This window comes from Netta rufina (assembly GCF_964035555.1).
Source record: "Netta rufina genome assembly, chromosome: 6".
In the NCBI taxonomy this organism is placed as follows: domain Eukaryota; kingdom Metazoa; phylum Chordata; class Aves; order Anseriformes; family Anatidae; genus Netta; species Netta rufina.
This window is the reverse complement of record NC_140129.1, coordinates 39,039,622-39,065,823: the sequence shown is the minus strand read 5'-3', so window position 1 is coordinate 39,065,823 and position 26,202 is coordinate 39,039,622. Positions and strand designations below refer to the sequence as shown.

Here is a 26,202-nt window from a genome sequence, read left to right as displayed (position 1 = left end):
GCATGTCCTGGGAACTTGCTCCTGTCCAATAAATCCTGAGCAGGTGACGATGCTGCATTAAGCTCCTCGAAGTACATTCAGCCACCCAAGCAGAGAAGTCAGGAGCAAGCAGCGAAGGAAGAACTTGCCCCTCTGGGTGCTGAGCCTACACTGCGGGGAAGCAGCACTGCTCACCTGCTGATAGGACATTTCACAAGTTTCTGCATATGCCACTGATACAAGCAGACTGCTGAAAGACTGCCCAGTATTAATTTTCTTCTTAAGCAAGGAAGTAAGCTTAAGACATACATGTTGTTTCCTTCAGTCATGGTACCAAAATAGATGCCAGGGAAGATGACTTGACTGAAAGCCAGCCCCAGGTTAATTAGGGCAACACTTGCAAGTTGTTACCCTATGCCACTAACCCGATGCAGAGATAGCTCACTGTTGTAACACCCAGCTCCTGTACGTACCACTTGTACACTTCTCCATGCACAGCGAGACATCAGAGGGGATTTCTGACAGCCGCGTCCCAGCCTACAAACCAGCACTGCCGACATTTCACATCTACAGTGAAGTTGTCTTCATGAATCATTTACAACGCAGTAATTATGACTAAAAAGGCACAGAAAGTTTACCTCTTTTACCTCTAAACACACTCTGTGTAAGCAGAATCTTTCCTCTCTAATCTTAAGGGTGACTTCAAATACTGTATTACCATGGCTCATTTAAATTTATCAGTATGGTGACTATTGTTGTCATTTTATATATATATACACACACACACACACTCTTATGAACTTAAATACTGTAATTATATTGCTTTTTATGTTTACAGATAATCTATATCCTCAGAGCTATAAATGGCATATTTGCCAATCTAAAACAAAGATGATGATACAGAAGCAGATACTTTACAGGAAAAATAAAAAGTGATACACCTAATTTCTACCATAATAGCTCATGAGGCTTACAGTAAAGAGAAGTTAGTAGCCTGTTGGATGGGAAGCTAGAAATGCTATCATAAATTTTTGCAACTGCTCCACCAGAACACACAATTTCAGCAGAAACAGAAAATTTTTTGCAAGATCTCCATAACAAAGCAAAACACTACGCTGATTTTGTTTTATTTTCAGCACATTCACGGGCATGGCAATAGATATCACTATGTATAACAGCAAAAATATTTAGGGCACTGAATAAAACCACAAGTCAGATAAGCTAAGCCTGGATTTAGGGGACTGGAATCCAAGCTTTGCTCAAAACCACACGCACTTATTTGGAGCTGTCCATATAGGACTATAAAAAGCAAAGCACTATTTTATCCTTAATTTTTGATCAGATAAACTTTTTTCCCCATTATGTTCCCTCAAGGCAGCAGCCTTCTAGAATTTCAGTAATATGACAAAAAGAAACATGCAATCAATTCCCAATAAAACTGTGCCACGTCTTCACATGCTGCATACACCTTCATAATGTTGCAAACAGCACTATAATCAAAATGTTCTTCAGGGATCACAGAACAATATGCAAAGTGTAGCATCAGATTCAATACTGCATTTACCAGGCTTTCAAGTAGAAAGGTTATAGATTCAAAATAATTTGGTTCTCAAAACTGAGAGCAAGCAGCAGCAGTGCTCCTTGTACACAGAGATGAGGTTTCCGCATGGAGATTCTAACCAGCACTCAACGGGGAATTCAGGAAATTCAATGCAAAAGCATCATTTCAAGCAGCCCAAGGAACAGAGTACTTTAAAATGAAAAGTCCAGTATTGCACAACAGTTTGCCAACCAAAAAAAGTGAACAAAGGGTAAATTCATACTTAATTCCAGATTCCAATTAAAAATTTAAAGTTTTCCAATTCCAATTTATATTTGAGTGGTGGTGGCAGTGGCATATGTCAGTGTTGTTGTTTTTTTAACCTAGATTTACTTTTTTAAAAGTTAATAATGTTCAAATAAAATTTATCATTTTAATATTAAATATTTTTCTTCACAAATTATCTAATTACATAGCGAAAAGGTCAACCAATTAAAGACATTTCAGAAAGTGTAATTGACTGAAGAAATCCCAATGTTTACTCCAAAAGTAATAATAAGAGTTTAAAAGCAAGCTTACAGGTAAGTACATTTCACAAATGAAAAAGGAATCACAGAACATCAACTCTTTTTATAGGTCGGATGCCTTCTGTTTAAAAAAGGATATAAAAAAGGAACTTAATATAATTACTTTTTTTTTTTTCTACTACATATCACACATTTTATATTGTTTTTGCTGAAAAAACATACAAGACTCAGCCTTCATTACAGCAAAAGGTCAGATACTAAGATATCTGAAAATAAAACAAAGTACTTCAGATCCTGGTATTTTCTCTGTTTGAATTGGAAAAATAATTTAGAAAGTACAGAGAATAATATGGGGCCAAATAATTAAAAGATGTATCTATGACCTTCAAAGATATCTTAGACTTGGCACTTACCCCTCAGAGCAGGCAGCAGAGACCTCTCTTTCTTGTCATCACATTTATTACATTCACTGAAGTATAAAAGCAAAAAGACGTCCACAAGTACCCACATGAGAGAAGTGGCTAGAACCACCTTGCAGTAAACAAATCTCCTCATTGCTTTTCTTTGTCGCTAGCTAAATTGCTAAAGAAAGACTGCAGTTGCTGAGATGTATCAACTCCCACAGTTAAAATCCAACGGGAAAGCAGAGACAGGCATCCCACTGCAATTAAAAGAAAAAAAAGGTCATGTTTAGCTAACAAGTACACACAACCTGAATTGAAAAAAACACATACGTCTTAACACTGCATTTTTATTTCAAGTATTTGTTTAATTCCCTATATGCAGGTACCTTTCTGTTTTCCAACACAACCTAAAGCTTTTTTTACCATTTCCCCATGAATAGCAACCTTTTAAACTCGCACACTGCATGGGGAGTCTCCAGAGATGCCTGCATTTAGAAGCACAATACTTTAATCATTCTAATGATATATATCAGCATTCTAATGCAATGTAACAAATTTTAATAAAGAGCACACAAAAGGCCAAAGCAGTGCTAATAGATTGTGCTAACCAATATTCATCATTTTGCTGAACGTTAGACATTAACACAAAGAACAGAAGTTTCCTTTTTCCTCAAAGAAAGAGTTTATAATGCTACTTTAAATAAGTTCTCTGAAGACTAGAAGCACTTTTTTTTTTTTCAAATCTTGCATATAAAAAAAATTGCACACAGCCTTACCACCAAACACACCTGCAAGAGAATACGGCACTTCCCCATCTACATGTTTAGGCTCTTGTATGAAATTTGGTCAACAAAAGCTAAGTGTGAGCGTCCCCGTATCTAGTCTCTAATTTACGAAGCTATGTTGAGAGCATATTTAAACGCCGTACTCTTACCATTATAAACTGCATTTCATGTCAGAAGTGGGAGCTTTTCTTCGGCTGTGTTCCCAAGGCACTGCCTCAGCACCGAGCCACTGGATACCCTTCCAAGTGCCTGTAAAACACAAACAGAAGGCATCCTCACCACCTGACTGCCTTTTCTAGAATAGAAACAAGTTGCTTATGAAGAAAGCTCTCGTAAGTTTTATTTGCATTTTAACCTATCTTAACAAAACTTCATTTTGTCCATAACACTTCTTTATCTTAGTTTTGGGGGGGATAATTATAACAAACTCAGTTTCTCCATCCAGCTGTACCCCAAGGGGCAGATCACCTGGTTTAACAACTCGCTCCTGGCCCAGCTTTGCTTCTCCCTTGCCATGTTACACATGGTGAATCCCACATTACATATGGTGAATTGGTGTCTGTCCCTTCCAGAGCCATCGCCCCACGGCGCACAGCCACAGACACCTGCTGCACACGGGGAGATGCGAGAGGATCCCGGGCACCTCACCAAGTTCTCTCTCCTGTTCAACGCGTGAAGAACAGTGCTAAGGGAGCTTCCCTAAGGGGTCATTTTCATTTTAAACGGTTCCAAAATATTTTATAAGAAGTTTAAATTACATTTTAGTTGCAATTCATTTGAACAAATGAGATGGAAGAGAGCGAACAATACAGTTTTTCAAATTATTCTTTAAGTGCTATTTTACTATGTAATAGTCAATAAAGTTTTTCATCTGTCTTAAATGTAAATGCAACCAATAGCTCTTTTCCTCACCGAAATGATTCACAGCCAGTTGATTTGAAATTTCAAGGGCTCTGGAATACTTGGTTTAGGTTAGCACAATTCACTTTCCCGCTAGCCAACAGGAACAGTTTAATGACAGGAAGAAAATGACAAAGAAAAAAACAAATTAACACTGATCTTTATTAGAAGAAAAGAGGAGAAAATAGCAGAAGTGTTAACCCTCCCCACGCAGCCTGCATCACCATGGTGGCTGTAATTGGCTTTTGTAGCCTTGAGTAGAATAGTTACTTGTTCGGCACCCGCTGAGATACAAAGGCACTTCCTCCCCAGGCACTTAATAATACAGAAGAAATTTTTTCTTCATCAATTCTTGTTTTAATATAACTGAGTAAACCTCAGAAGTATAGCAGCCATAGAGAGATGATTGGAAAAATCTCCTGTTCCCAGCGCTGCGTGGTTTTTAAACAAATCATCTGTACAAGAACCGCTGCAGCACTGCTAGCCGTGCAGGTTTCGGGGGCTCGAATAAAGGCAGCACAACAAGCTATTATAATGTTAACAGCAGTGACAGCAATTTTTTTTAAACAATTAACGTTTTGATTAAATGGTCCTCGAATTTCTTCAAAAAAATGTAAACTTGCATTGACCTTGAGGTGTGGTGAAGGCAGGGTAACTCCGTCCTGGCACCTGGCTGCGGGGTGGCCTCTGTCCTCACCTGCCAACCATTAACCCGGCCAAAAATTGCTCTGCTAAGAAGTGAGGATTACCAGGGGCACAGAACCAAGCCTTCTAGTCCTCGTGCCCTATAAATACTGGTTTTCGGGAAGACATTAAGTGGAGATTTCACCGCCCACAGAAAGCCACCCACAGCTCCTTCGGCTCAGCAGTCTGTGCCGTGCCAGCCTCCTGCACCCATCAGCACCCCCAGGAGGCCTGACCATGGGCCAACCCCGCACACGAGGCCGATGTTTTGGACCCCAAGCTCAGCAGCTGGGCCTTGGGGCAGGAGGGAGCCCCCAGATCATCCCCCCAGGCACAGGAGGATGCAGCCCAAGCGGTGGGAAGGGGGCTGCCCGCTCTCCCCGAGGCCTCCTGGCACCAGCCGCATCCCGCAGCCAGCAGGGCCAAGCGGCCACCCCGTTCCCTGGAGGGCCCAGCCAGCACCAAGCCCATTATTATTATTATTTATTTGTTTGTTTTTAAGAAAATGTATTTAGAAAAACCTATGTGTATTGAATTCCAAGCAGATACATATGAATGGGCAGGTTACGCTAATGGAATCGTTTTTCAATTCAACACCGGAGTTGAACTAGAAAAAAATATACATAGTTGCAGGCAAAATTACTTTTTTTTTAATAAAGCGTAAGTTTGTAACTGGAATATATTTACATTTAGCTCTGTTTCCAGATGGATGTTTCTCCCCCCTCACCTGCACCTCACACTGGGGCAGTAGTTTGATGATTGTTTTGACCAGCTGAGATGGCTTTTCTGAAAAGCACTGGAAGGAAAACATTTACCTGGCCCTAGGTTTGCAGAGAGGAGCGATGTTTTTCCTTCTCCAATCTAAAGGCAACAAAATGCAATAAATAAATAAATAAAATGCGAAGCCCAGACCACTCACACTGGTCTCTTGGGACACTTCTGTAAAACACTGGGCATGAACAGGGCACGGGAAGCTCAGGCACCCAAGGTGGGGAAAGAGTGAAATCTCCACGCTGTTACGGGGCAATAGGAGGCAGGTCCCCAAACGTGCACGCAGCAGGGCCTCCAAAAAGTGGGCTCCTTCCAGAACCCTGTCCAGGGGACGCCTGGCACCCTCCTGGCATTTTGGGTGCCCATGGCCAGCACAGCTCACCAGGTCCAGGGGCACCTCTCAGCACCACCTCCACCATCTCAGCCATCCTTATGGCCCACGGCCCCTCCTCCAGAAGCAATGAAGCTCTCCAAATAATATCCAGGTTTTGTTTGTTTGTTTTTTACTAAAATACAGAGCAACAAGGTTTCAGGAGAAAGAGGAAGGTGAGCGTGCTGGGCTTTTCAGCTGCCACTTTAAGAATAAAGCGGATTTAAAAGCAGTATGTAGCAGCAACAAAGCGAGGGAAATCCCTGCCCCAAAAAAACTGCAGTTTGGCAGTGCTGTAAGCAATAAAAACAGGGCTTTAAAATAGAAAACAGTATGCAAATCGAGAAGTCACGTGCATTGCCAGGCTTTCCTAAAACCGCCACGACAAAACGCTGCGGTAAGGGAATGTTATGCAGGTTGCAAAGTCAGGCTCTGAGAAGCCGGCAGAATTAAAGGCAATTTGGGGGTTTGTGGCTCTGCCCCTCGTGAACTGAGGAGTCCCCTTGGCAGAGCCCACTGTCGGCACATGCAGCAGACCCTGTGTGTGGAACAAAGCAGTTCCTCAGCGTTTCCCCCCGCACAGCCCCGTGCCCCATTTATTTCGCACAGCCAGGCTGCGCTCGGAACGGGGAATGTTTGATTTCCTCGGGGACTCCCAGCTACGGCATTCATCACCTCCCCATGCAGGTGCCTAAGCAGCTTTTAATTTACTTCCACGCTATTTCTGCAAGATTTTAAAAAAATAACAAAAAACGATCCTTTCTTTAGGAACAAGGGGAGCGTTCCCAGGGCCAGGACTTTGAGGAGCCCCCCCCAGCTCTGCTCCCTCTGCTCACCCCCTCCAAAACTGGACATGCAGCCCACGCCAGCACACTGACTACACCCACAACTGGCTCTTGAACCAGTAATTTTCCTGCTGATGATAAAAGATGACCGGCACCAGTCTCTTCTGGGGGGCTCCCTCCACAGCCTCCCCATGGCAGCACTTTGCAGCACTGCATGGACACCTTTTGCGGCACTGGCAGCAGCTTTTTGTAACATGCCTGTTGCTTATCTTGATCTGGGCACCTTTCACAAGCGTCCTTCTATTTCACAGCCCGATGGTTTCCTCTGACTGCTTTTTGTTTTCACACTCTATCAGCGTGATTCGCAGCGATTTCAGGCTCAGATGTGGACTTCAGACACTAATTGTGGCAACACAGCAGTGGGACTAAGAGCAAGTCCAAGGCAGCAGCCCTTCAAGGACTGCATGCAAAAATTGTTCTATTCAGAAAAATATTAATGAAGCTTTATCCCTGCACATTTTCAAAGGGCCAGCAATTGTAAATCAGTGTGAGCACATCCTTGAATGGCCCCTTAATCTACCGCCACTCTTACAGCTGCATGTGAATTAACTGTCCTAATCCTTGGGCAAGACAGAAACAAACTGCTTACAGAAGCTCCTCCGAAGAAAAGCAGCAGAATCGCCCAATTTATCACTCAGCACTTGTAACTGTGCTTTTCCTGTTAGGCTGGTGGAGTCCTGGAGTCCATCTACACTCTGGGTGTAACCTGGAATTGGGATTACACCTCACAAACCAGTATCACAACTACTCTGACCTCAGCCAATCTCCCAGCCCTGGAGCCTCCAAATGTGCAAAGCCCCCGTTAGCCACCCAGGCTCCCCACAACACCTACGCTGCCCAATGACTTCTGAACCAACTTTTAGATGCTTAGCTAAGAAAGGATGCAAACTGGAAGTTATTACTACAGCGAAAGCCGCTGTTTGGTTCTGAAATAACCCCTCAAGGTATGAAATCAGAAATGGGGACGAATGCCATTTTTCCAAGTCATCCAGAGCCCAGTGAAACCGCAGCCAAACCTGCCACGTGCCCTAGGATCATGTTCTGGGCACGAGGGGGACACTGAGCACCCCCTCTTTGCCAGGTACAGCCCCATCTGTGCCAGAGCCGTGCCAGGCTGGCAGGGGAGGGGAGCCCCGGGCAGCACCAAGGGGCACAACGAAGCACCCCAAAATCCCACTGCCACCTCATGGGGATAGAAAAGGGACGCCTGCTTCCACCTCCTGGCTGGCAGGCACCTGAGTTTCACCACACACGAGGAAAGCTTTAATGGGCACGACACCGAGAGCAGCAGAGGCACAGGCAGAGCGAAGAGCCCCCAGCGGTACCCGCAGCAATTTGCCTTCTCGGGGGAGCAGGGGCAGAGCCGTGGCTCTGCACCACATCCCCATCCTTGCTGCTGCCATAAGCAGCACGTATTACAGGTGCAGCGCCTCGCAGCTGCAAACTGAAATCAGAAATGCCTGTTCCTGAGAACCTGCTGCTTGTCTGGGTGTTTGATAGCGTAGATTTCATTAAGCATGGTGGTATAAAGCTACACGTTCCCATATAGACTGCACCCCCAGTAACTGTGCACAGCATCACACTACCAGCAGAATCCCTCCTACTCTCTTCCTTTACATCCCCCTAAACTGAGGATAGTGAGGGGGAAACATGATATTGGGGGCATGGGGGAACAGAAAACAGCCTGGCTGGCCTCTGGGGGTACGCATCAGTGACTGCATACACCCTTCAGGTCCCAGGTGCTTCAGAAAGATGAGCAAGTGGATGGAGTTACAGCATGTAACGATTCAGCTGGTAATTTCCTGCCTTTCCATTATTTAAGCGAGGCACACTGCATTTTGCAGTGAATCTATTATCTGTCACACAGACCATTCTTTTAACATATGCAACTTTACTGCCTCAGTCAGCGCTGAAACTTATTCTGTTTGACATCTCTATATGTTAGCAAGCAGCTCAATTCACAGCCTTTCAAACGCTCCTCTCATACTTACTGAAAGAATTTGGGCTAGAGGCTAAGAAACAGAAAGCTGGGATGCCCACAGCTCTTGTTGTGATACTGACCACGAGAGCACGGTACATGAGACTAGCAGACCACCGTATGAACTGGGTAATCCAGACACATGAAGTCACTGCTGTGGACAACTCCTTGCTATGAGGCAACATTTGGCACTCAGATGATGGCCATATTAACCAAAACTCAGTCTGTGATAGCAGCAGAATGATCTTTAAAAATTAAATCTACTCAGTAGTGAAGGCGTCCAAAAAGCCTCCGGGAAAGCCACGTTTCAACCTTCCAAAGCTGCTCTACGGCACACCTCTGCTCTACCAGAACCGTTTGGATCTTCTGCAAAAGGCAGGTAGGTCAGCTGAAGAGTACTCAGAAAGAAGTCTGCTGGAGGAAATTCTCCAGCAGCAGTGATCACAAATGTCCTTTACACCTACGGAGAGCAGGCCAGAGTCCACTTGGTCTGAAATCTGGAGTTTTCAGTCCTCATCCAAAACCAAAGAGTGAGCGTGATGCTTCCCGTAGCTCTCCTGTGATTCACTGAAGCTGCGGGAGGAGAGACAGGCAACAACAACATTTAAGCAGGGGTAGCAGAAAGAGTTGGCACTACTATTTTTGTCAACCTCTGCTGCAGAATCAGAGTGCAACGTAGGCAGTACTGCACCAAATGGCAACCGGCCAGCGTGGAGGGACAGACTCTATCTACACAGACCTGCATCCATGCGTGCTAGGACCACAGCATCACAAAGCTAGATCTAACAAGTCCACTGCTTCAGTTTCGATGCCATATGTGCTACATTGCATTAGAAATTAAATTTATCAGAGTTGGTACATGAGTAATTATCTTTTAAAATGAAGAGGCAAGCTTGCTTTAAAAAATAATAAGGACTGCCACTCTATTTTTCCAAGACATACCTTAATTTTAAATAAATGTATTTAAAACAAATTTCACCTACAAAAAAAGCTGACTTAACATCGATTGAACCAAACCTAAATACATACCATACTCTCCAAAAAAAGCGTGAATCATCATCAAATACCACAAGCAGTTTATTAATTCCTGTATAGTTACCTGGAGAACTTCCACTATTCAAACTGTCAATCCCTGAGATCGATACAGGAAGCTCCTTCACATTCAGTAAGGAAAAAAAAAATCTGGTGCATCTAGTGGAGCTATCAAGTGTTTTGTGCCTTAAGAATTAGCTTCTCCCCCTCTCTCCTCTCCTGAAATAGGCAGCTTGACATTTAAAAATAGACCTATTCTTCATTTTAAAAAGCATTTCCATGACTCTGAAATTAAAGTGGAAAAGGCTTATTAATTCATCTAACCAAACTTCTTTGTAATAAAAGCCTACTCTATTTCACGCTGCTTTGTTCCAGCCGGAGTTGAGCAATATGCCTGGCACCAGTTTTTCACAGAATCAATACCTCAAAGCAACACATGTCTTGGATTCCCAATATCTAGAAAAAAAAAAAAAAAAAAAAAAAAGCTTTGTGTGTTCAGAACAACCTGACTGTAAGCCACTTTGCCTGTAAAGGATGTCAAATTTGTAAATAATTCCCTTGCCTTCAGCCCATGCCTTGACACACTGGCCTTGTACTACAGCAGACTGTTTCTACAGACCTGTTAGCAAGAAGCACAAAAATGTAAACCCAACTAAAATACCAATCCTAAAAGAATATGGGGACAAACTCAATACCCAAGTATCAGAAAACAACCCCAGGTGCTATAACAGATTGGAAATGCCAAGTCCCCCTCCAGCACCTTCCCCTCCTGCTTCCCCCGAGGTGCAGCCATCCAGTGAGAGCCATAAACACGCGAGCAGCCTTCGGTCACCAGCCCGCAGGGCTTCTCCTCGCCTTGGCGAAGGTGATGGAGCTGGAGGTGATGCCTCCCCAACCCACTCCCCAAGCTACCCAACCACCCAGGCAAGCAGGGTGACCCTGCAGGCTGCTGCGTGACCTTGTCCCAGCTAAGGGACACGGGAGCCCCACCAGCTCTGTTTTGTTTTCAGGTGGTGGGTGCTCTCCCACACACACTGCTGAAATTACAGGTAACAAGTACTTGAGTGGTACTGACGGCTTGACAGACACCACCCAGAACCAGCTTTCTAGCCCTTCAAACACGAATAAAACGTTGGAGCAAGGCAGACACCAACCAGGGAAAGGCTTTGTGCCAAGCACCCACGGAAGAACACAGCCCAAGCACCCGAGGATCTCCTGACACACGTGTGGCTTGCCAGCACCGATGCTATGTGTCCTGTGAGGTGTGGAACCGGCTGCCCTGGCAGCAACAATCCAGGCTGGCACATTCATCATCAACATCAGAGCAAGACTGAAAGAACACCTAAACACTTGGGTTGCACCAAACCCATTTGATGGACAAATATTTCTGCGAGTAAAGACAGAACTACAAGCCCAAAACTTTAAAGAGCTGAAACCAGTGTCACTTAAAAAACCACCAACCAACAGAAAACCTACCAGTGCCTTCTGTAAGACAGTCTCCTATGGGAGCCCTGTTCGCAAGGCTGCACTGCCAGAAAGGGCAGTGACCGAGGGATGCCTGGTGCCTGCACGCAGACACCCGCACTCAGCACCAGCACACAGCGCTCGGCAGCAGCCGCCGACTCGACCCAGAAGATCAGCCGAGCAGACAGCAGCAGTAAGATCCCTGCTCACATGAACCTGGGGGATGTACCTGCCAAGGAACATTTGCAGCTGCACCAGCTGGAAGCGTGATTTCCCCTGCTTTGTGACGAGAACAGCCCGGCTGTTCTTTTCCCTATATACCTGAGCCAAAGCAACCCCTTTAAAATGCTGAGAAATCCAAACTCTCTCACTGTTTCCAATCCCACAAAACAGCCTTGAAATAGCAAAGTTTGTGATTACTAAAAAGGCCGTTTTTGACAACCTAGATATTTCACATCATACTCACTCTGACTTAAAATTAAATCATCAGTAAGTAGTTGAATACATACTAGTTCTTTCTTAATCTCCGAGTTTCTGAAGAAAAACAGGCATGCCAAGAGCACACAGATCTCACTATACCATATATAATTTGTACTCAGTATTTCCTGTGTTCAGAAAAGTGACTTTCACATATTTTCAGGAAAAGTATTTTCTTGAATGCATCTGCTAACGTCACAAAAACGCTAGAATTGTTACTTACCTTACGCAGAAGAATATGACAGGGTTTCCGAGTTCCTTATTTCCAAGCATTTCTGCTTTTCTTCCTCGGCCTTAATTTTTGCCATCTGACAGAGGCGTCAGGTAGCGCTCTGCTATATTTTGCCTCAACCCAAAGCAACCGTGCCTAACGCTAGGAGGAAAGTAGCACTGTCTGACTCTCAAATATAAAGCGCTCGTAAGCTTTGCCACAGTTGGTAAGGGATGCTTCTACAACTTATTCTCCCCTCTTAATAGGGTTCTTGGGGTAGGGATGAGGGGAACAGATATGCCACCTCTTTTCTTCCTAAATGCTTAGGGAATCATTTTGGTGTTTTGGGGGGAGTTAAGAGCCATAAATCCCCAGCCCATGCAGGGCTATGTCGCCGTCCCCTTCATTCTTCATTTGTGCCGGGAAGGTGAAGCTGTTTGTGCTCGTATTTTCTTACGTCTTGCCGGCAGTGGAAGAGGAGGCTGCGAGCTGTGAGCCTGGCTTTCCCCCTGGCTCCTGCAGCTCTCGGCACCGCTCACGCCAACACCAGCCGCACGCAGGAGCTGAGCTCGATCCTCACAGCCCCGCTCCACGCAGGAACCGCTCCCAAACCTCACTGAGGCGATCCCAGGGGAAGCCAAATTCACGCTGCGTTACGCTCTCGGTTTAAAGCTAGCCGTAACTGCTTGTAATGAGCAGAAAATCCTACAGCAGCTGTAGCCACGAGCCTAACTAAAGCTCTATGCGAGGTGCCAGCTCGCCAGTTCAGTTGCAATTAAAAGCGCCCTCGTTAGCCCCTGCACCTGGCTTTAGGGACCACCGCAGCGGCAATCGGGCGCTGTTAACCCTGGGCAGCGCTCAGGGAAACGTTAAACTCCATTTGAAGAACTAACACAAGATTTAAGGCCTCGTCTCCCTCCCCAAAATGTGGGAGCCACCGAGCAGCGCAAATAAATAACCCTCGCTGTGCCCGGCGTAAACCCCAGCGCGTCGCATCCCTCCCCTCGCCGAACTTCAGGATGCTGAGGGAAGAGCCGTGCCCATCCCCATCCCATCCCCATCCCCATCCCCATCCCATCCCCATCCCATCCCAACCCCATTCCCATCCCCGCTCACCCGCGCTCAGCTCCAGCAGCGCCGCCGCCCTCCTCCTCCGCATGGCGCCGGCAGCGGAGCGCCGCCAGCAGCGGCCCCGGAGCGCGGCCGGGGCTGCCCGGGGCTGGGCTGGGCTGGGCCGGGCCGGGCTCCGCCACCGCCTCCTCCCCGCCATGGCGCCGCCCTACGGCTGCGGCAGCGCCCGGCTCCCGCGATACTTGGCCCGGCCAGGCCCGGCTGAGCCTCCCCGAGCCCCACGGAGCTCCTCGGTTGTGGTGCTGGGGCACTGAGGTGTTAACGGGGCCAAGTGTTTGTACCGAGGGCCGAGGGGGCCGCTCCTGCTGCCCTGAGGTGTTCCTCAGCGCCTCATGGGGAGCCCGGCTGCTCGCTGCTCCTCACGGAGGCACTGAGCTAGCAGAACCAAATCTCCGTTTTATTGTTTTTATTAGGTTATTAACACTCACTAGCACTCGTGTGCCTGCTGTCTGCAATCCCCAGTGCGTGGGGAAGGCACTCATCTTCCCCATCTTCCCCAGTGGGGAAGGCTAAGCGGTGGTGCTCCTGCCCCCTGTCCCAGCCCCGGCTGCCAGAACCCGTGGCAAGGTTCAGCTGCACTTCAAAACCTTGTGTTTCTTCATTGAGAATAAAATATATATCAATTATTGTTGAAACACATGCCCTGAAGCAGATATATGTCACTGTTGTGGCAAAATTCAAAGAGTTTCTGCCACTTCACCTAAGAGGCTCTGCCTATTGATCCAGTGTTTTCTCACACCCTCACCCACAGATCTCAGGGCCCTACCTCTTGTGTCAGCAGTGTCAGCATGTTTTCTGCTTTGGCTGAAGTACTGTTGCTTTCATAAGAAAATCTCACTCATTAGAAAAGATAAAACCAGCCCCTCCTGCTTACATTAACAGGGAGGTAAGGGTTTCACATAGACACTCTCAGTGGGTGTAAGGGGTCCAGGAAGCTCTGGGTTTTGGCAGTGAGTCGGTGGCAGTGCCTCCTCCATCCTCCTACCTGTGCACCATCAGAGTCAGCAGCACCACAGCAAGGTGAAAAAGTCTCGACTTGAAAGTTTCTAGTCAGTTGCATAACATCTTCCCTGACACTGAGGACTGACTGCGTAGACTGGCTGCTTTGTATAAGGATGAGAAGCCTCTTAACACTTTGTGCTTCTTGCACTCCGAACAAAATAATAGAAGCATTTTTCAGTATGTTCCAAAATAACATTTAAATAAATAGCTTGATGGTCTTTGTTTCTCTTCTCAAAACATGCAGAAGGATTGCTCGGAGTTTTTTAACGTCTCTATGGAGGTACAAAGTCAGTTCAGCGTTTGTGATACAGAGCCTCTAAAGTATTAAATTATTCCTAATGTAGACTTAGTATAACAAAGTAGACAACTTTGTCTAGTGGTTAGAGCACAAGACTTGAAATCCATGGTTCTGTGCTTCTCTGAGGCTGAGCAAGTCAATTCCTCTGCATTGCAGCTTTCTTATCTCTAACCTCACATGGGTGTTGTAAGCATTAATTGCTTTCCGTAAAGTATGTTGAGATGCAGAAATGCACGTTGCCTGTGTAAGTGCAAAGTATTCTCTGTTCATTTTTGATACTAATATTAGGATGCTTGTTCCAAGTAGGAAGAAGTGAATCAATATAGTAGAAGAAAATAACCCCCACAGAGTTTGGAATCCTTCTTAGTACAGGGTCAACTGGTTAAAACAGTACTGTCCCTTAAAAGAAATAAATACAAAATAAACAACAAAATTCAGTGGTTGTGTTACTCACTCCATCCCAGCACCATGTTAGATTCTAGGCAATGCCACCTGTTTGAAAGAGCAACATAAAAATACTCCCGAGCAGTTCTGTCTCACAGAAGGATGGTTTTCTCCACCTAACTAGCTGCCATGCGCTGTCAGAGAGCAGAAACGTTCACTTTTCACTGTAATTTTCTTTTTAGTTCATATAATAGACATCTGCTATCTTTATTCATGAAAATAGCAAATCTCCAAATGTTACTAAGATACTTACTTTCAACAAGCTCCTGACAATGCGATGGCATGGATTTCTAAACTACTGTATGAAAGATACTTCCCATGTCAAAAAATTTTTATACTTTATTTTTTTCCTCCATAGTAGTGGTCATTTCATGTGCGTGTACCAAGACTTCTCCTGACTTTCACGTTGTCCACGTCCCACCTTTAAAGGCCTTGACAATTCAGATTTCAATGATGAAAGGGGATTTCAATGCAGGTGGTGCATATTGAGCAGCTCTGCTTCAGTCCTGTCAGTGGCTCTGCAGTAACCTGTCTAGTTTGTCACTCATTGTTGCTTCTCTCATCCTTTAGTATATCGTGGCCAAATGATACGTAAAGCCAAGCAAAGACTTCTTTCTCCAAACTTGCATTGGACAACATTATATAGCAGTACTGTCCTTTTTAGAGCAACAAATTCCTCGCAATTTAGGAATGCAAAATAAAGCCGTGGAGGTACAGGAATGAATAAAACATGCAAGATTAGGTATGCAAACTTTACATGTGTGGCTTGTGTAACAGTGTGGTGTTTACACGGAAGCATCTGTTTTATAATTTACTGTGGGTGAGTGGTGTGCTGGTAACCATGACAAACAGAATCCCATTTTTTGAGGGGAAAAAAAAAATCCACAATACCTAATATGTAATGGTAAAGGACACACAACATAAGAATGGACATATGTGATTGAATCAAAGGCAGTGATCTGGAATGGTTGCTTGGAAAGCAGCATAAGAAATAGAGAAAACATAAAGTAGCCTAAAGGAAAAGATTACTTCTCTCAGCAATCTGTGTTTCCAGCAATTAGAAGTGTGGAGTTTCCAGTGTGGGGGCTGCATTCCGTCCATTGAATTTAACATACATTTATAGAAACTCTGTGAATTTATTTTAATATCAATTTTAATCTCTTTTGACTTCTGGTTTCAACAACAGCTTGGGCCACAGAATTCCAAAATTAATTACACATTTTAAATAAAAGTACCTCAGCTTCTCCACATTAGTTTTATAGTGGCTGCTTAATATTCTTGTTGGGTGGTCTTCCATTCTAGTATTTTGAAAAAATGGTGGACAGTCATCTCTGATACATTTTTATATTGTACATGTATTTGTTATCTCAGATGCTTTGGTCATTCCTATTCCTTTATCTTTACAGGCAGTAGGAAAGTCCTGGTCTCTTCAGTTTCCCCTTATACAGAAGCTGCATCACATCTTCACAGATACTCATCTTTCCCTATACTTTCTTTTTTTTTCCTACTAGAACTTTTCTTTTTCCCTCCCAGAGAAAGCAGAGATACAGAACACCCCTTTGCTTTCCAGATACATTAGCAGCATCCCTGTCAGCCCGCTTACCAGTGGGTTGAGACCTGCGTAAGTTCACGTCTGCTAAGCTTGAATGAGCTGGAATTGAATAGCATTTAAATAAAACCAGTGTGTTTTCTTGGCAAGTACTTTTAAATATTGTGTTGCATTACTTAGAATGCATATATGATGTTGTGCCAAAAAATGTATCCCTAGCTCCACTGGGATATCTACCATGACCTTCTAGCCAATCTGTCATGCCAGAAGGTAACCTTTTTTTTCTGGCAGGTGATGCTGGAGAAAAAAAAAATATGTATATTTATTTTCTGGAACAGATCCCTTTGACTTGTGCGTGGTCTTACGCAGAAAGGAAAACAAAGCTGAAGGAAGAAACCAATTCATTTTCATCTGAATTTTACATCAATAATTACACAAAATATAGAAGTCTTTCCTACCACCTAATAGAAATCAAATGGGCTGATAGATAACCGACTGACAGTTATTGCATGTATACTGCCTTCAAGTGTAATTCATTTATTATTTTTAGGTAATAGCAGCCCTATACTGTTCTACTAACTCAATTTTATTGCTTTCTCTATATTATCTTTTCAAATGCAGAACCGCAGGTAAACCAAATGTAACTATTCATCAAACCCATGAAGTATCATTTATAATATTAAAGCAATCACAGCTAATGCATCAGTTAATCCCATACCTCCTCTGACAGAGATTTCCTTTACAACGACACAGCCTGGTTTTACCATTTGAAAAGAAATTGGATGACCTTTGAGATAAATTTTCCTGCCCTATATGAGAAGGTTGAAATACCCTTGCATTTAAATACTTCATGCCCTGTACTCTCGTTATGTCTTGAACACAAATCTTAGAGCTTTTTTAAGGCAGGATATGACACTTAGTCCACTCATCTGATATAGTAGGTGTGTGTAATGATAAATTACATACATTTGGCAGTAGTTCAGTTACTTCAGACTTCACTTTCCTCGAGACTCTTAGACAAATGTCATCTGGGCTTTGTGATTAAATTTCCTTTTTTTTTTTTTTTTTTTTTTCCCCACATCTTAGTAAATGCCTGTGTCTCGCCTTCCTTATAAATAAAGGGTAAACCTCAGGCTACTACAAGTAGTCCTGTCTTTGTAGACAGGTAGTCCTGTCTTTCTTTTCATTTTACCTCTGCTTCTTTTATGTTTTGCTTGTTTGTTTAATTGAAGAATAAAATTCATTTCTCTGGTAATGGAAGGGAAGTAAGGGCATTAGCATTAATACCACTCCATGTTTTGCTTGTTATTTAAATGCTTCTGTCTGCTCCAAATTTAAACAGAAGAGTAAGATCCATAAAGCTGGGAACCATCAATAAAACCAAACCTAAACCTAGGTAGTGAATGGGAGTCTCTGTCTCTGGCTGTGGGCCCAGGAAGAATCTCAGCTCTCAGTGAACTCAGTGAAATGTGTTTCAAGTCCAGTGAGAAGCCAGTCTTGACCACCCTGAGGTCTGCATTTACTCATTGAACCAGCCTGTGCTGGAGACGGTAAAGAGCATTTCTGCTCATGGTTCCCTTGAATGCAGCAGCCTGCTGTTGTTTGACTGTGTGCATCCTGCAACTGGCCCTAAAGCCTTTACTCAATACCTGCTAGGGGCGGAAAAAATAATATTCCAAAATTGTCCACAGTTTGAGGTGAGAATGACCTAAAGGACACGGGGACTTTTGGATGCAAAGCTTTTATCAGGCAGGAAAATATTTGGGAAAACCCTTTTTGCTCTGAACTCAAAACACTGTTATCCAGATGCATCTATATTTGGCATTACAGAGAATTAATTTTGTCATCAACCTATTTCTTCATGTTTGATGAAATTTCATTTCAGAAATAAGGGATTTATAGCTTACTTTCCCTCAATGCACATTATCATTTATATAACTGACAGGTTCAGTTGTTAAAAGCAGTACATGAGTTTTTTTCCAATAAAGGGCTCACATCTTTCTGACATTTATTACAAGTTTATTACTTCTATACCCTTCTGAGTGAAGCTCTTTCATCCATTGTGGGAGTGTCTGAAGTACGGATTTTTCATTATCTGTGACTTACCATTAATTTTAAGCCAGAAGTGATTTAATTTTGACTAGTTGTTAAAAAACAGAAAGGGCATAAAAATACTTTAAGTCAATTAAGCTAAGAAAACTCATTTGGGAGGGGAGGGGACACTTAACTTATGATTTTTTTTTCCAGGTGATAAGTTTTACCTTCCTAGGGTAGAGAGAAGTTTGGTTACTCATTCTCCTGATTTACTTTTGGAAACAAATCACTGCCTAGAAGACTGAGTGATCTGGTTATGTCATACAGGATGTTTTCACTTCTCAGTCACCATTACAGTGATTATATCAACACAACTGAGTCCTTAACAGAGTGCTTAATTGTGAAACATCCTTGGTCCTTGTCGTGGTTCCGCTCGAGTGGGCAGCCGAGCTCCACCACAGCCGCTCTCTCACTCCCCCTCCTCAAAGAGGAATGGGGAGAAAATATGTGAAAAGGACTCAAGGATTGAGATAAGGACGAGAAAATCACGCAATAATTATTGTAACGGGCAAAACAGACTCGGCATAAGGAGATAGTAAGATTTATTGCCTACAACTAACAAGCGAGAGAAGTGAGAAAACAAAGGAAAAAAAACAAAAGCACCTTCCCCCCATCCACCCTCTTCCACCTCCTCCCCCCGAGCGGCGCAGGGGAACGGGGGAATGGGGGTTATGGTCAGTCTACAGCACTTCTTCTCTGCCGCTCCTTCTCGGTCACTCTCGTCCCCTGTGCTGTGGGGTCCCACCCACGGGATGCAGTCCTTGATGAACTGATCCGGCGTGGGCTTCCCACAGGCAGCAGCTCTTCCAGAACTGCTCCAGATATGGGTCCGTACCACGGGGTCCATCCCTCAGGAGAAAACTGCTCCAACCTGGCTCCCCTACGGGCAGCAGCTCCTGCCAGATCACCTGCTCCTGCGTGGGCTCCTCTCCACGGGCTACAGGTCCGGCCCAGAATCTGCTCCGGCAGGGGTCTTCCACAGGCGGCAGCCTCCATCGGTGCAGGGCCACCTGCTCCACCGTGGTCTCCTCCACGGGCTGCAGCGTGGAACCCTGCTCCACCGTGGTACTCCATGGGCTGCAGGGGGACATCCTGCTTCACCATGGTCCTCACCACAGGCCGCAGGGGACTTCTGCTCCGGCGCCTGGAGCACCTCTCCCCCTCCTTCTACACTGACCTTGGCGCAAGGCTGTTCCTCGCTCCTCTCACTCTCCCGGCTGCTGTGTGGCGCAGCGTTTTTTTCCCTGTCTTAAATATGCTCTCACAGAGGCGAAAAACAACATCGCTTATTGGCTCGGATCTGGAAAACAATGGGGCCCTTCCCAAACATGGGGCAGCTTCTAGATCTTTCTCACAGAAACCACCCCTATGGCTCCCTGCTACCAAAACCTTGCCACGTAAACCCACTACAGTCCTAGAGACCAAGTAAATTAAATTCTAAGGGACATTTCTGCATCTGCATGCAGGTGCTGAAACTGGATTGCCTATTCATCTGTGAGGAAGAGGCCATCCCATGCCAGTTGTTCTCATTGCCAGGGAATGGTCCCAAACAAGTTTAACGTACTGATATGGATGAGGACTTAAGGAGCCTTCCTCCAAGTCCTAAATTCATGGCAAAGAACCTCAAAAATCAGTGTATGGTATACCAGGTGGCATAACGTGTACCAAGCACTGCCTCCGTTGGAGGACTGCAGGGGCAATCATAGCCCCTTGGGTCGCAGAATTGCACTAGTTCAATAGTTGTTCCATTATGCAGGACAAGATCTGGTCCTCTGTCAAGAAATGCATGAAATTTCCATATTTGGAGTATCTGCTTTTGATATTCGTAACATTTTACACCATCAGAGACTTTATAAGGCTCTGTCACCTTGCAGAAGCTCAGAAACAATTTTGGTCATGTCTACTACCATTTCTCTGACTTCTCTTAGTAAAACTTACATGATAAATTAAGACATTATTTTAGTAAAACTCAATTTTCTTTGACCCTCTTGTCTTCCTACAACACAATTTATTTTTCCCCTTCAAATGATCTCCTTTTTTTAAAGCTAAAACTTCTGTTATTAGCGTTATCCTCTCATTTTTTTTTTTAATCTGTGCTTCCAATCTCTATCTGCATGAATTGCAAATTGTACTTCAAAATCGCACGTAGAAACAACACTGTGAACATTGGAAATCATACAGCTTTCTTATTAGAAATAGGAAGCATCTTGAATTCACACCATAAAACTGCCTTTGGGATTTCAGCACATGTTCTCTTGGAAACCTCAGAGGCATCGATCAGAGAGATTACCGTCTTTTTGGTCTCAACTCAGAGGAAAAATAATGTTTTACCAACGTGGCTAGGGTTCTTGAAATTAAAGTAAAACAGTTTAGAAATGGCAGTCTTGAATGAGAAAACATGAAATGATAACGGGAGTTTGATCCAGCTACGTGCAGGTCGTGCCTGAGGCACCTCGTAAGCCACAAGAGAACTAATTCGCACAGGGGAAGGGAGGCTGGCACACCAGGGCACGTCTGAGCTGCTCCCCTGGCAGCGAACGAGGAAGTTTGTCTTCCTTTGAGGTGGCACTGGTTAGATGTAGCTCTCCGTCTGACTGGTCTCCTTTTCATTCCGCCTGTGCACTTGCATATCTGTAAGCCGTAAGGGCAAGCAGGATGGCTTTTCTTTTCAAAACCAAGATCCCCTTTCCTTTGACTGTGAGCCACGGGGTAGTCCAGATGTACTCGCTGCTTACGGAGTGAGCTGTGGGGCAATAAATACCCACTGGGACTGGGAGGTGGTTGAAGCTGACACTGCCAGAGAGCCCTGCTCTGTTGGGCCTAGCAGATTTTTTCTGAGCACATTTTTCAGCTGACTTTTTTTCAGAGCTGACTTTCTGCAGACAGCCCTGCTCGCCCAGCCCCACGCCATCAGAATCGGTCTGTTCAGGAGGTGTGAGGGTGGCTGTCCCCATTCTGCACCCCACATCCCCAGGCACGGCAGCAAGGACAGTAATTTCCTACTTGCAAGCAGGCAGGCCTGTGGCCAAACCCTGCTCAAAATGCAGCTTGACGGGAGAAAATGAAACACTGGCTGGAGCAGGCTTAGGGCTCAGCTATCCACAGCATCCCCCTGCCTTCTTTCTGGCCCAATTAATACTTAATGATTCTGTACAAAGTGATACAGCTTTAATAGGGTGGACTGAGAGAAATTTCCTTCCTGCCTCATTAGCCAGCAGTCTCGCCAGCTCTCCCGGGAATGGGAGCTGCAGGTTGAAATTCTGCAAGGCAGAGGAGGAAATTAAATCCAAATCCTCGCATCCTGTGCAGGCACCACAGCCACTGAACCGAGGCTGTGCCAGAAGCACCCCTGGCACCCGCTGACCCTGCCAGAGCCGTACCACCAGGCACTAATGGCACTCGGGGCAAACTCCCCCCTGTCACCTCTATAAGCAAGTTGGTAACTGCTCAACATCGTTTTCCTAATTTCCAGACCCGTATTCATGGAGTGTGATTTGAGAAAGCTACAGCGGTATTTTAATCAGAATTATTCACCTGAAGTAGCTGTTAGATATTTATGGCGTTAACTCAGGCTTAATGGCTTTCTGCCTAGGGAAATCTTTGATTTTAATAACACATAGATCACATCCAAGTGTGACCTCATTCATATTTGGAAAACAGTTATTCTATATACAGGGTTTTCTGGGGGTTAGTTTTGCTTCTGTCAGTAGCTGCTGCCACATTTTAAATGAGATATCACATTTTCATACGTATAATAACGGCCAACAATCTTTTTGGCTCAAAAATAAACCGCAAATGTTCTTTCTTACAAATAAATGAACAGTCATTACCCATTGTGGTGTAAACTTGGTGTCTCACAGCACATTTGCATTTTCTCCATTTAAATAAAGAGGGTTTTGACCTTGGCACCTACAACAATAACAGAAATACTACTTGTAAAAAATGAAGTGCACTGTGAAAGGAGAAACTAGATTTCCCTTTGTAAATACTCTTTCCAAATGTTTTCCCAAGGCAGAACCCAAATGTCATTTATACTGCTTGCAGAATTTCCCATGTTAAAAAAAAAAATGCATTCACATTTGGTTTAATTTTGCAAGGCATTATACGCATCCATCTGAAACCATGCCGTTCATTGAAATCTTTCTTGTGGTGGGAAAATGCCACCCACACCTTGGGAGAGCATCTGCTGTGCTGGAGCCAGCCTCCCAGTGACGTCCACGCCTGGAAGTGACTCAATTGCCTCGTTCGGTGCTGCTGTCACCACCACGCATGGCAGATCCAACGAGGCTGCTCTCCACCATCGACTTTTTCCTAACTCAGCTAGGGCTTCTAACTTCGCCAGAGGAAATGGTTTGGCTTTCTCCTGCATCTCTGTGTACCCTGGAAAGACCAATGTGGTTTTGCATGCAGTCACTCATGCTGAAGGAGCACGTAGCTAAGAATGAGTTAAATTTCAAGCATAGTGGTGTATTGTGGGTTGAAGTAAATCTGGAGTCTGCATAATAAAAGGATTAGAAGAAGTCAAGTTCTGTGACAGCGCTAATTTGGGAACAGCTGCCCAAGTCTAAGCTTATTTATTTCAGACTATCTATTAGAATTATGAGTGCTCTACTGCTGAACAGTAAAACCTTTCTAATTAAGTCCTTACAAAACAGGGGGCATTATTTGCAACTAAGAATCGGTTAGTTTGAGACTTTTTCTTCCTATTCATCAATTAATTAAAATCAGAGAACTGTTTCAATGTACTGACACCGTTTGAAATTATTCTATGTGAACATAAAGCAGCAAATAGTTCACAATTTTTTCCTTATGAGTAATACTTTGGAGAGTTTGAAGCCAGAGACTTAATACTTGCAATATCCACAGGTGTATATACACCTTGGGTACTTGTAACTGCTCCCATTTCCCAATTTATGTAGTTAAAATGATACAGAAACAGTACAGAGGGTAAGTGCCAGGCTGCTTTCAGCTGCCACCTCTGAGCACAAAAGCTACTGTAATTGTGCGTTCTCCACCGGTGTGGAGTCAAGCCAAACTTTGCAGGTTCATTGGGTTTCATGGCAAAAGAGAGCTTTGTGGAACAACCTCTCGTGCTCACTCATCCTCCAGTCAGACTTTCTGCTGCTGGTATTGTACTCTATGAGACTGAGGCCCTTTTTGTTTTCTTTTCTTTTCTTTTTATTCCAGACGTTCCTTCTTTTTAAGATGAATCTTTTTTTTTATTTTTCACTGTCATTGCAGAATCTCAAGGGGTTTTTTCTTTCCACTGGTATCAGCCCTGTCAATATTTTCCTTCCTGCAGTCATTAGACTCCCACTACAGCCAATTAATCCTGGCCATGTTCTTTTTGTTGATCAGTTCTGATTTGAAAGAATGCTGTTTGCATCTGAATTCAAAATATGATTTCCTACCACAAAGCCGTAACATCATTTATGCATTTTTAATGCTTTTTGTCAATTTGGGGAGACAGCAGAGACGTTTATACATGTAGAAACAAAATAACCCAATCCAATCTCATTACTCTGTGCTTACCAAAATAAAACTTCTAGCAAAGGCAATGCCCTCAAATGTCTCTGAATATTTAAAAGATAATTTAAAACTTCATTGCCTATAGTTTTTGCAAGCTTTTTCATCATATGCAACCTACTGTCAAATTCCTTCTTCTCCCCCCAGAAGCTGTTGATTACACGAACATTGCACATCATGACAGAAATTTATGAAGGCTTCTACAAACAAACACCATACCTTATTTTATTTTTGTGACTAACATTTCACACCATGTCTTTATAAATGTACTTTTTCATTTTCCAGTCTTTGAAGACTATTGGCATTTTCTCTCTTTTTTTTTTTTTTCCTCAATGCTCTGTTTTGTTTTGTTTTCCTTTGCTTTGTTTTATTTTGGAAAGGGAAACTTTATATCATGTATGGTACCTTTGATTTCCATATTTCATCTCTCTGATAAATAATCATCACTTGGATCATAAATTGATTTTAAATAAAATTATTCCAGTACTCTTTGAATTTAGTTTGTGTTTTATTTCCCTGACCATTAAACATTTTGTTTTAGCTTGGGCCCTGAAGTGGATCATCATTACAACACCACAGCAGGAGGGAGCATCCAGGTTTTTCTCTTTTCTTCATATTCTCATCCACATCCTTTGTGTCTGCATGAGTTGCCAATAATATCTACGTTTTATTTCTGCTATCCTTGTCTTACTCTCATGACTGCATGATTTCAGAGCCAAGAAATCCTAATTCAGCCTCCACTTAAACTCATCTAATTGACAGAAGCTCTCCAGGCAGCGTAGGTGCCCCAGGAAGCTTTTAACCTGGGATCCTTACCCTCAGAGCTCAGGAGCTTCGCAACGCTGTTTTTTCTTTCTCATTTCAGGTTTGGGGCACATCGAGGAGCCATGTCAAGAAACAAACAAGACTGAATTCTTATTGAATGAGATAAGAAACAAACAAGACTGAATTCCTATTATCTGAATTAACATTATGGATTTTCTCTTGAGTTAAAAGTGCAGAGTAAGGTTTTAGAATTATATCCTGTTCTGGCATGACCCTTAGTGTGGTACCATTGCTCTAGATTATTTATATCATTAGGTTCACACATTCTGTAAAAGCTATTCAGATCTGCATGTGGTTCTAGAATAGCGTATGTAGGCTTGCACCAATGAAGCTGTCACTGGGATTTCATTGTTTCTGGTGGCTCCAAAACCACTTTGACCTAACATAACAGTGCAAAAGTACATATATTAAATGTTTTAATTTTTATTTTCAGTCACTTGTGAAAGAGGATGGCAAACCTGCTCACCCTGTATAAAGACAGGAGAAGAGAAGCAAAGCAAACTGATGTCACCACATTTTTCAAGGAAGAGGAGGGTTTCAATAAAACATTTTTCAATAAAATATTCTAGACATTAAGCCTAGCAGAACCTACTTTCCTGGAGACCTTCTGAAAACCTCTTCAGTCTGGTATCCCTGAGCAAAACCAGTCCAAGCTAGTGGATGTCAAAACTGATAGCAAGTTACTGATGAGATAAAAAAACTAGCAATAAAGGACAAACCCACAGATGTCCAGTAGTAAGGTGTGTGCATGAGTAAATACATTCTGCTAAGTGAACATAACCTGAGAATGACTTTGAAAAGGAAAAAAAAAAAAAATGGTTCTTCAGCATACTGTGTTATTGAAGGAAACCATTTCCATCTGTTGCTTCGGGTCCCTTGCTGGAGAGGAGTGAGGAGATAAAGGAGAATTGAAAATGTGTCTTAAAATGGCAATACAGTAATAGTGACTGATATGTTCTTTTTCAGTTTTTACAGATGTTTTCCTTATAATAATAATTATAATAATAACAATAATGCAAAATAAAAGAAAACAAACATTAACTACAGCGTATGACTATTGAGTGACTCGATTTTCCCCTCATTTACAGCTTGAACTACTGCAGTACAGTTAAATAGTACTGTTCTGGACTAAGTCAAAAACAAGTCATTAACATGATACCCTACAGTGGATTGATGTTGTAGCATATCCTGCTTGAGTAATAACTTTCCAAGACCTCTGTTATACAAGCTTAATTCAGTCTACACTAACCAGTATCCTTATTTCCATATTCAAAGGAAAAAATAAAAGAATCTTCACATACCTTGCAACCAAGTAGCCATTTTAACAGGCAGTCCATGTGAAGCCTAAATTCTTGTAAAATGACTA

General features: G+C 43.6%; 1 protein-coding gene across 3 annotated transcripts in view; it reads right to left on the bottom strand.

Annotated features, from left to right (window-relative positions):
• GALNT13 (polypeptide N-acetylgalactosaminyltransferase 13) overlaps positions 1-2,601 on the bottom strand; it is a gene marked incomplete at both ends in the record, with an annotated part of 100,576 nt that extends 97,975 nt beyond the window's left edge. For all 3 annotated transcript variants that reach the window (XM_084288807.1, XM_084288805.1, XM_084288806.1), the window contains one exon: positions 2,460-2,601. In XM_084288807.1, the coding sequence (XP_084144933.1) occupies positions 2,460-2,601 (142 nt within the window). The remainder of the gene's footprint in view (positions 1-2,459) is intronic.
• Positions 2,602-26,202: the final 23,601 nt, after the last annotated feature.